We start from the raw sequence: 11,694 nt of genomic DNA, 5'->3' as shown, positions 1-11,694 counted from the left end.
CAACACCAAAAAAAGTATATTGGTTAACCTAATTATAAGGGAAAATCTTTTATACCAAAAAGACATAGCACCAAAAGAGCTTTATCCAATCAAAGCATCCCAGCCATGAATTTTCATGAATACCATTTGATTGGTCACCTCTTTTATGATATTGGTTAAGTTGTTCTTGTAAATCAAGCGCTAATTATCAATACAACTTCCATCCCAAAGGATTTAGAGTTTATTTTCTTTTTCTTTTTTGCTTTTTGGGTCGTACTACCCCCCCCCCTCCCCCTCCTTCTCCCGGCTTGTGTAGCACCTTTTTGTTTTTATCAAAAAAAAGGGGGGGGGGGGGGGGGGAAATACTTTGAGCTCACTATAGAATTCTGAATTATAGCCCCCCATAGTCTACTAATAACCCCCCTCCCCAATAAACCATATCACGCCCGTGGATTTGGCATCATTCCATGGTCAAGATTCATCCCCCTTTAAGGTAGGGCTAAAGTATTCTAAGCTAGGTTGATCAGTCATTCTCCCCCAAAAAAAATCACATGAAAACTAAGAAGTAAAATAAAGCAAAGCACAACTATGAAAGGGGAAGGTATGATACTGAAAAGTTTATAATTCAAAAACCCAAGCCATGTGAATTTGGTTGAATAATAGTTGATTTGTAGCTAGTTGTTGATGTTGGACATACCTTTTGGGTTTCAACTCCAAATCACCTGCCAAGAAAATATGTTCCAACATGATCTAACACCACACATCTCAGAATGGTGGGTCACACTTTTATGATGGGTCCCAGTTTCATGGCATGATGTGCAATGTAAAATTATGTTAAGAAGGTGTTGGAATGTGTTTTGTTGGCAGGTGATCAATTGGATTCTAGGGTTTGACTATGATGTTGGAAAGACATGATATTGGAAAAAGCTTGCAACCAATCAACATGCATCATAAAAGTGGTAAACCAATCAAGTGGATTATCATCAAAATTTATGGAGTTTTGATTGGTCAAAGCCTTTCCGGAATCATTATCATGTCTTTTTGCCATCTAGATTTTTCTTTTTACCAATAATAAACCTATATTTCATTCAAAAATGCCTACTCTACCTTTTTGCGAAAATTGAAATTGCCCTACAAAATCATCATCATCTCCATGCCTTATCCCAAATATATGGGGTCAGCTACATGAATCCTATTTCAACAATCCATTCTATTTAAAATTTTGTCCACGGTTAAACTATTAGTGTTCAAATCATTTCTTACCACTTTTACCCATGTTTTTGTAGTCTACCACTAACTTTTTAGCCTCTTCCGCTTGTAACAAACGACGTCTTCCAATCTTCCAATTGGAGCTGCTGGTGTCTTCTATGCATTTGACTAAACTATCTTATTCTATTCTTTTTCATTTTATTAAAATTTCTTTTTTATTTTTCTTATTGTTTTATTTTTAGAATTAAAAAATAAATAATAATTAATTATATTTTATTATATAGTCACAAAATTTTAATATATTATAATTCTATGGATAATTTATCATATCCATAGACCAATTGAAATTTCTTCTTTAATAATATTTTATTTTTATATTTTTAGAATTAAAAATTAACTAATTAATTAATTAATTAGTTATATTTTATCATTGATCACAATGATTGAATATATTATAATTCTATGGATGATCTATCATATCCACAAAGCAATTGAAATTTCTTCTTTAATAACTATTTTTTGAATATATTATATAATATTTATTTATTTTTTATAATTTTTTAAATGAATAATAAATAATTATTAATTATATTTTCACATAGAAGTGTCAATGCATGTTTTATGGTTGGATAGGAGAGTTGGGTTTTTATCATCCCATAAAACAATTAAAATTTAAGAATTATAATTTATAAATTATAGTTAAGCATAGGATTTTTAATGAAATTATAATTAAGTATAATATATTTCTTCATAAAACTATTAAAATATATTAATTTAATGTATATACACCTCATTGAGGTCTTATATTTAGTGTTGTTGATGTATTTATATGATTTATTAAAGTATTTATAGTGTTTCCAGTGTATGTATGCGTATCTTAGTTTTTCTCCAATACGCATGCATATCCAAGATGTATCCTAATATCTTTCTTAAAATTGTCTTTTTGATATACTTGATACTTTGAACCTTGGTTGTTAACTTAGGGGTGGATTTAAGCCGAGCCGAGCCGAATAGTTTGAGGCTCGAGCTCGGATCGCCTAGGAAGTATAAGGCTCAAGCTCGGTTCGAGCTAAAACCTTGAGTCGAGTTCGGCTCGAGTTGAAATCTCATAAACTCAAGCTCGGCTCGGCTAAGCTCGATTTCAAAAAAAAATATATTTCATAAAAATTAAAAATTATATATAAAAAATATTTTTTTATTTGATATTTAAAAAATAAGAATTATAATATTTTTATTATATATTTATTTTCTATAATTATATATATATTCGAGTTAGCTTGCGAGCCTCATGAATCGAGCTTTATTAAGTTCGAGTTCAGCTCATTTATTAATCGAACCTATAATATGGGCTCGAATTAGATGGTAAAGAGTTCTTCTCGTAGCCATCCCTACTTGCCGTAGATAAAAAATCCGGACTCAACACTTGGATGTGGGTACTAATATCATCATTTTATGTAGGCGTGCCACGTGTAATTTGTTGAAAATGAGAGCGGTAAGCTCGCTACGTCCCGCTAGAGACCTGTTCTCACTTAAAAAGGAGTCTCGTTTCTCGCACTGTTCTCGTTTCTTCCATCATCTCTCTCGCTTGTTATACCTGCTTCTCTTATTTCACTTTCGAGCTCTGAACCTCTCTCTTTCTCTGTACAGCTTGTGCCACCATGGATGAAGAATACGATGTTATTGTTCTCGGAACAGGTCTCAAGGAATGCATTCTCAGTGGTCTTCTCTCTGTCAATGGACTCAAAGTAAGCCCCCCTCTCTCTCTCTCTGTTTATTATTGTCTTCTTGTGTTCATAGATTTGCAGTCTCGAATCCGAAATCTTCATTGATCAATGATGAAGGATATAAGTCACTTGTGCCAGAACATTGCTGGAGCAGGTCTCAAGGAATGCATTCTAACGTCTTTTTTATTCTTTGGTGTTTATTGCTCTGAACATTAATTGCTGGAGCAAGATTTGAATGATCATGTTATAAAGACCTACCTCTTGTTCTTGGTTTTGACTTTGTTTCTTAATTGCTTGACGTATTGCCTTCCTGCAATGAGGTGACATTCATGAGTCCAGCTTCTCCACTAAAAGAAATGTTGCAATAAGGACGCCTTTCGTTCATTGTTTTTAACTTGCTTTCCTTAGTGGTCATCATTCTTTTATTTTCTCTGTTTCGAATATGCATTCCATGGTTTTATAAGTGTTTCCGTGTTTGAATTTAGAAATTGACAGGGTTTCATCATGGCTCTAAATTAAAAAGATTAATTGCTCAGTTATTGCAATAGACATCCTCACAACAAAGCCCATATCCCACAACCAACCCAAACCAACAATTCCAAAAATAAACTCAATATATCACACTTCAGCCCAGCAAACTCAAAAAACAACCTCAACCAGTTAGAGCAAGTACAACATAAACAACCCCACCCCCTAAAAGGCTAAAACTATGACCTCCAAACTGGTTACTTCTTCTTTGAGGCTTTCTTAAGCTTCATCATCTTCTTGTTTGATCCTAACCCAAATAGACCTCCATTCCATCGAGGCAAAATGCATTTTGAATATGATAAACCATCTTTTAATGGATGTGATTCTTTTTTTAATGAAATTTTTCTTTTTACTCTTCAAAAATAAATGGATGTGATTCTTTTCCTTTTTCTTTTTTCCATTATTTGGTTGCATGATACATTATTAACAGGGATATAGCTAAATTTTTCATACGTAACAGAAAACCTTCACTAAAAGAAGATAGATTAAATTGTCTGCGAGAGAGGAAGGGGGCAGGGGAAGGAGAGAGGAACCTAGTGAGGATTTATCATAAAGCACTATTAACCAAAATCTATTTGGAGTCAATCTTTATCTGCATCTAAGTTGTACCAGTTATCTTTTTTTTTTGGAGGTTCATATGATATAAATGGTTTAACCCTTTATATCCTATTCATTTGAAACAGGTATTGCACATGGACAGGAATGACTACTATGGAGGAGAATCAACCTCACTTAATCTCATCCAGGCAAATTTTAATGTTTTTATGTAAAAGTTACCTGAGAAATACAACTATCTGTGTATTCATATCATTTTTCTTTTGGTTGGTTTTGTAGCTTTGGAAGCGATTCAGGGGTAATGACAAGCCACCAGAACATCTGGGCTCAAGCAGAGAGTACAATGTTGATATGATTCCTAAGGTATTCAGAGATTTTCGTAATTTATATTATATGAATAAGATAATTTCCTGAATTTTTTGTGCTACAATTATGTTTTTTATATTACACAAATTTTCATATACTTTCCTCGTAAACATTAAAAACTTAATCAGATATCTTACACCTCCCATCCTATGGCTTCTGAAGTGACGTTGTAGGAAATAAAATTTGGGCTAAATCTAGGAAAAATGGAACACAGCAATGACCTTAAATTTTGAGGAAAATATCTCAATCTTCTTCCACTGAACGTTTTATGAGGTAATTGTAGCCTGTTAAATATTTTCTCTACAGTGATGCAATAAATGTGAAGTACTCAAAATAAGTATATGAAATACTTTTAGTAGAGTAATTTGTAATTAATTAATTAATTAATCAATCTCTGGGAGGAACTATGTAGTTGATGAAGGATGTCTGAACCACAGATCTTAGCGGTAAAAGCTGGAGTCTTTTTTCCTTGTATTCATTCATCCGATGATTTGATTAATATGGGAAAAGTTGGACCCTTTGTGATAAAGATTCTCAAAGCACAACATCTTTGTTTGGTGACAAATTTATCGACCTATAAAATTATTATAAATTGAGAACGTGAGGAGTCAACAAAGTCAAAAGTCTCAGGATATCAGTGAAAATCTAATGGTCTGTTAACAATCTCGAGCTCATCCGGATCACACACAACTTTTCCCTCTGATGTTATGATTTCAATGAAACACATCCATTTGGGCAAACCACTAGGTATAGACTCTAGACTTTCCTCAAAAACTTGTCTTTTGTGTTCTTGCATGCAATTAAATTTTTCTGAACATTTACTCTTGTTCAGGAATTGCATGTCAAATGAAATGCAAAAGAAAATTATATTACTGATTGCTGGATTATCCTTTCCATTTTCTAGCAATAGGCTACTCTACAAAATGCTACAATCCAATAATATGTTATGAAACCAATTATTATCAAGTCCACAAACTTGATGCAGTGAAACTTCTGGAACTTGGTCTGGATTTGTCTCCAATTAGTTCCATGCTTTCTTCTGAAAAAAAGTAACTCTGTCTGTTTTGGCAGTTTATGATGGCCAATGGTGCTTTGGTACGAGTCCTCATCCACACTGATGTCACTAAATATCTAAACTTTAAGGCTGTTGATGGTAGTTTTGTGTACAATAAAGGACAGGTATGTTGCCCTGTTTCTAAATTTTTTTTCTTTTAAATTGTCTTCAGTTGAACATTTGATCTGTCATTCAGATATTTTGCAATTTACCACTTTCTCTTTTATAGATCCACCTTACAAAATAAAACTTCCTTGTAATTTCCAGATTCATAAAGTACCAGCTACTGACGTGGAAGCATTGAAATCCCAACTCATGGGATTATTTGAAAAGCGTCGGGCACGGAAGTTCTTTATTTATGTGCAAGATTATGAAGAGAATGATCCAAAGTCTCATGAAGGGCTGGACCTCAACAAAGTTACAGCAAGAGATGTTATTTCGTAACTATCTCATTCTAATGTCTCTTTCAGTTTTATGTTGATTCAGTAGCCACTTAACCTAAACTCTGATGTTCCTATGCTTTGTTCCTGCCTTGGTCAATCTTGCAACATTTGATTCATGATAAGTATTTTTCTTTTTGCATTATTTAGAAATATTTACTTATCCTAGAAATCTCTCAACCCTGATGGATTTAAATGTAAGACAGGAAATCACAGGCTGATTTCTACTGATTATGTAGTGGAATTTCAGTTTATGTTTATGAACTGATTTATCCTCCTCTCTTTGTCAGAGTGGATTATAGTCAGTTATTATAAAGTAATACAGGATTTGGACCTCATTAGGGAATTAATACCTACAAACTTTTCCAACTACTGTTTTTTTGCATCAAGTAACTTGCAACCCTAAACATAGGCTGCATGGTTCCTTTTGGTGCACTAGAGCAAGTAGGATGGATTTAAAGTTGGTTAACCAATTTTTAAAACTAAATACATGCTCCATTGATTGGTTTTCCTTTTCAACTGTTATCCCTTGTTATTTTAACAATATTGGCATGCAACCCTTCTAAAGAAATTCATTGCAAATACATCTTACAGCCATTTGTTCTTTCCTCTGAGTGTGAAACTGTGGATTGCAGGATCTATTATTTGACATTTAAATGTTCCTTTTATGTAGAAAATATGGACTAGAAGACAATACGGTTGACTTTATTGGTCATGCTTTGGCATTGCATATAGATGATAAATACTTGGATGAGCCTGCAATGGATTTTGTAAAGAGAATTAGGGTAATGATCTTCCCACACTTCCCTTTCATCCTAGTAATGTTCTTTAATAGTTTCTCATTTATTTAGTGCATTATTCAATTCAACTTTTGATGCTTGTAGTGTCCATGTATTTTATTCCAATACAAATATTTTATCATAGCCAACAATTGGTAGGATAGAAAATATTCAGGAAACAAAGACCAAATTTTGAATTACTATAATCAAGAAATTATGGCCTTTCTGGTCATAGAATTGTGTTCACTTGGAGTAGTTCATCTCTTGAGGGACTGAAGGGAAATGCATATTTGATTTTGTAAAGCAATTGATTTTCATGTATCTCCAAAGTTGACAACAAAGACCCAAAGCATTTCTATTTTAGAAATGGATACAGAAAATATATTGGGCTTTTAAAAATCTCATCAGATGATTATGAAATGGTAATTCTGATATGCATCATAGGACCATTTTACAACAGTACTCATGGTCTATGGCTAGTGGACCACAGAAAGGATCCATAATAGGTATTGTGGCAGAAGATATCACCCCATTTTGTCCCTCTTATTATTTGACATTATGTTTTAAAGATGATTATAGAATATTTATCTTCTTGCTTTTTTCTAATTAAGAAAGCTTAGGGGGAGAAAATTCCAGCAAAAGAATTTCTTACATAAAAATTATCCCTAATTATATAGCCAAGGAAAATCAGCCAGCTCGTTTCCATTTTTTAGGCCGTGGAGAAAGCAGCAGAAATTAGGATATGATAAATGGGCCTGCAATATGATACTGAGTGAACCTAAATTATTTTACCCAAAAAATGAACCTTAAATAGGGACATAAAATTATTTATACCAAAAAAACAATACCATCAAAGCTTCAAAAAGACATGAATTTATCCTCAATCAGAACCTTTTGGCCATTGGACTGGATATTTTGAGAAGCCAACTTTAAAGATGTTGTTTCACTTCTTTGTTGCTGGGCAGTTGGATTCTGTTCATCTTACTCTTTTTTTTTTTTTTTTGAAAAGCTGTATGCAGAGTCTCTGGCACGCTTTCAAGGAGGATCCCCATATATCTATCCGCTATATGGATTAGGAGAACTGCCCCAGGTTAGTTTTCATCTGTAACTGTTTGAATCTTCTCAGTTTCTTTGACACAGTGTGTGTCACATTTGCAGGCTTTTGCTCGATTAAGTGCTGTATATGGTGGCACCTACATGCTCAACAAGCCAGAATGCAAGGTAACATAAAGCTCTAGAATAAAGCAACTCTTTCATTGTATATTCAGGAATGCATTCCCTTTTCTGGTAAAATTATAATTGCTCCCTATCATTTCAAATTTAATGTCACTTAACTCAGATAAAGGGCTGAAAAGTGGCACAATACTGTATTCATTTGTGCCAGAATATGTTTCACTGAAGATCTAGGGCAAGGTTATGATAATGCAGGCTCTTTTTTGGCTACTAATTTAGAGACCTTATAAATAGTTTAACTACATGATTTCAACTCCGAATAACTCTAAGTTGAACGAACTACTTGTAGTTTGTTGCTGGTTTAAATATCCTTGTGTGTCATTTCTACTTTTGCTAATGAGACCAAAATTGTGACTTTAGCATTGGCTGCCCTGTTATGGAGTCATAAGTTATTATTCTACTAGGATCAGGTCAATATCTAATACTTGGGCTGGCAGGTAGAGTTTGATGAAAATGGAAAAGCATTTGGTGTCACATCTGAAGGAGAAACTGCTAGATGTAAGAAGGTTGTCTGTGATCCTTCTTATTTGCCTGACAAGGTAGATATGACCAGTCTATTATCTACAAGCACTGATACTTTAAGGTTGGATTTTACAAGTCTTTTATAACATATTTTTGAGTTGCAAATCCCCTCATTGCAACAGGTTCAAAAGGTTGGAAGAGTTGCTCGTGCTATATGTATTATGAGCCATCCTATCCCAAACACCAGTGACTCTCACTCAGTTCAGGTTATCTTGCCACAAAAACAACTTGGGCGTAAATCAGATATGTACTGCTGCTCCTATGCGCACAATGTAGCTCCAAAAGGGAAATACATTGCTTTTGTTTTAGCAGAAGCAGAAACTAACGAACCAGAAGTAGAATTGAAGCCTGGCATAGAACTACTCGGGCCTGTAGAGGAGATGTTTTTTGATATTTATGACCGATATGAACCCATCAACAAGCAAGATGTTGACAATTGTTACATATCCACTGTAAGTATAAACTTGTATGGCATAGTGATGATGACTGTCCTTTTATTTTTTTCCTAGTTGAGATTGATTGAACACTGAAGATTCAAATAACATGTGTCACAAGTTTGATAGATGACTTGCCATTCTAATGCACTAAATAAGCAAAACCACCTCTCTTTCTATTTCCTTTTTGAGACTTTAGCATTGTAATCAAACATTGAATGGGGATTCATTGCAGAGTTATGATGCCACAACGCACTTTGAGTCTACAGTAAAAGATGTAATTTCCATGTACAGCCGGATAACTGGAAAGGTAATCCTTTAACTCTACAGTTACACATTATCTAAATATGTGGGTGCCTATTCTCTTTTAAGAAAAACAAAATAAATAGAGGTACATTACAGCTAAAGTTGCATGTATATTTTAAAGTAGTTCTCTTTGGGGATAATTGAAAATGATAGTTGAACATAATTGTGATGAGAAAGGCTCCTTAGACTGTTAACGGGGAAGATCCCTACATCAAATATTGGTCTGAGTATTTCTTTTTTATTGATAATTGATTATAAGAATTATATTCAGTACGTAAAAAAAGAGCCTTAAACCATTATGTGGTTCATGTGACAGAACCATGAATACCATATACGTATGCATGTTTTGTAAACATCAGTAGGATCATCAAGAAATATCTTCTCCCAATTTTTGCAGAAGTTCTCAAACTTGAGGCAATGAAAATCCTTCAATATCTGGTCAATATGGAGAATATAAAGTGGTGACTTCTGATGGGGATAAAAGGCTGATCAGTTGTACTTGAATTAGGATTTTCTTTAGATAATATCTTGGTACTTGATAATCAAGCTTTTTCTATAAGTAAGAAAATGAAGTCTTGTCTATAAATTTACTTTCATCAGCCTTGTTGCCTAGAAATGTACAATGGACCAACCAAAGCAATAGTAGTTGGGTCTATTATCTTGAATGGAATTAAGTTCTATTCCTCCTTAAAGATGGTATTGCTGATCACACAGGTTTTCTTAAGAGCTCTGTAGATCTTCTATAGTCACTCTTGAATATCTTCACATGAAGTATGGCTTTAGTTTATTAACAAGTTTACTCCTCAATCTACTTTAGAGGAACAACAATTACAGGAGGTTTAGCAAAATATGAATCACATTAGAAGTCTTTCATACAACAAAAACCATAGGCCAAAGATGCTCCAAAACATTTGGCTTCCTTTTAACATTTGTTGTTAACCATGGGAAGCAAAAGGTTTAACATGCAGAGGAGATTGAATGCATCAGAAACTTTAATACCTTCAAAATATGTGAAACCCGTCATCATAATTTGACACAATCATACTTTTTAGAAAATATAGCTCTAAATATAAACATTTATCTCAGGTATTGTTTTCATGGAAGTCCAAGAAAGTACATGTCCAGTGTAATGGTTCTCCTAGTTTAGTTCCAATTTGGTTGAATGTTGCTCTTTGGATAACTAATTTACCATTGTCAGACCGTCCAAGTAGACACAGTATTTCCAATCCCCAATTCTTGATTACCAAAAGTAAATTAATCATGGCATGATCCAAGTTTCCATCAAGTGAAATATTTTATCAATTTCCACTGCCTCATGTTTCAGGATCTTGATCTTTCTGTGGATCTGAGTGCTGCCAGTGCTGCTGCTGAAGAATGAAAGTTGATGTCTTTCTTACATCCTAGAAGCATTACTGGAGGAGCTCTAAAGGCTTTTTTTGTTGCTTTTTCTTTTATTTAAGTTTTGATTCTTCACTGCATTGCCCTTGAATTGATTTATCATTTCCTATGTTCAAGAACGGATACCTTATTTGGCAATGTAATTATGAGATCTCTGTAGTTGATTCAACAGATTTCTATTTCCAGCTCCTGCTGGAAGTTTGTCAGTACAGAAAACAAGTGGCAGATAAAAGTTCATGTGGGTGTTTTTGTCTCAAAATTGATCTTCTCCGGAAACTCATGTCTTTAAATTGCCAATGCTGTCTTCTGAGCACTGTAGTTTTCTTTATAAACCTTCTTTTTATTTTTTGCAGAGAAAAATACATTATTTATTTTTCCTTTTGATTTCTGGGCTTATTTTCTACAACTTCTAGCCAAATTAATTATTGAATAAAACAGTTTTATAGGAAAACGCCTTTGTTGCCCATAAGAACAGTTTTACTTGGATATTTGTCTTTTGCAAATTTCAATACATTCAAATGCATGTATTATGATATTAATATTCTTTGAATTCAGTGCTTGAGTTAAAGATTCCCAGAATAAGAGATCCACTAGTTTCATGGATGGAATCCTTATGTTTAATTGAATAAAAATAAGGTAATGCTTTTGCTGATGTACTAGCAAGCAAGGGGTGGGAAGAAATAAAATATTTTGGGCAAAATTGTAATCTGTAATATATTTATTTATTTTTGGTGAGGAAAGGTAAGGTAAGAAAGGTTACCTCTCCTCTATTGTGTATTTTTTTTCCTAAATTAATGAAATTCTGTTATTGATAAAAAAAGGTAATGCTTAAACGGTAGTGGTGATTGAGATGCCAATGGTAATAAACAGTCTTCAATGGTTTTTGGAAAAGCATTTGATGAGGAGAATTCAAGCAAAGAAAATAAAAGGAAAAAAAAAAAAAGCTCTAGGCTGTTTGGATGCAGTGCAAATGTAAAAAATGCAAATTCTTGTTTAATTTTGTTTTGGATTTTACTTTATTCTACTCCATGTCTTAATTTACTTCATTTGTACTGCAATCGAACAAAATAAGTTAAATTTTGAAATGAAAATAGGTCAAAATTTACACACAAACCATTTGCACTTCTATGGTTTTGCATCAGTGCAAATTTATTTGCATTGCAACCA

At 33.4% G+C, this 11,694-nt stretch overlaps 1 protein-coding gene across 1 annotated transcript; it reads left to right on the top strand.

Moving 5' to 3' along the window:
• Positions 1–2,732: 2,732 nt before the first annotated feature.
• Positions 2,733–10,786, top strand: LOC148876612 (guanosine nucleotide diphosphate dissociation inhibitor At5g09550-like). Its single transcript, XM_088974678.1, has 12 exons — positions 2,733–2,933; positions 4,124–4,186; positions 4,275–4,358; positions 5,433–5,540; positions 5,683–5,855; positions 6,529–6,640; positions 7,644–7,724; positions 7,793–7,855; positions 8,305–8,406; positions 8,512–8,841; positions 9,059–9,133; positions 10,454–10,786. The coding sequence occupies exons 1-12, from the start codon at positions 2,847–2,849 to the stop codon at positions 10,505–10,507; spliced, it is 1,332 nt and encodes a 443-aa protein (XP_088830804.1). The 5' UTR covers positions 2,733–2,846; the 3' UTR covers positions 10,508–10,786.
• Positions 10,787–11,694: the final 908 nt, after the last annotated feature.

This window comes from Nelumbo lutea, chromosome 1, assembly GCF_056320005.1.
Source record: "Nelumbo lutea isolate HS-2025 chromosome 1, American lotus-T2T, whole genome shotgun sequence".
Classification (NCBI taxonomy): domain Eukaryota; kingdom Viridiplantae; phylum Streptophyta; class Magnoliopsida; order Proteales; family Nelumbonaceae; genus Nelumbo; species Nelumbo lutea.
The sequence above is the reverse complement of the archived record's forward strand: the minus strand, read 5'-3'. Positions and strand labels throughout refer to the sequence as shown.

Excerpts from the sequence above, each read along its gene's own strand:
- LOC148876612 (XM_088974678.1), top strand. The coding sequence starts at position 2,847 with ATGGATGAAGAATACGATGTTATTGTTCTCGGAACAGGTCTCAAGGAA. Across the intron at positions 7,856-8,304 it reads TCAACAAGCCAGAATGCAAG|GTAGAGTTTGATGAAAATGG; the intron begins GTAACATAAAGC and ends TTGGGCTGGCAG. Across the intron at positions 8,842-9,058 it reads ACAATTGTTACATATCCACT|AGTTATGATGCCACAACGCA; the intron begins GTAAGTATAAAC and ends GATTCATTGCAG.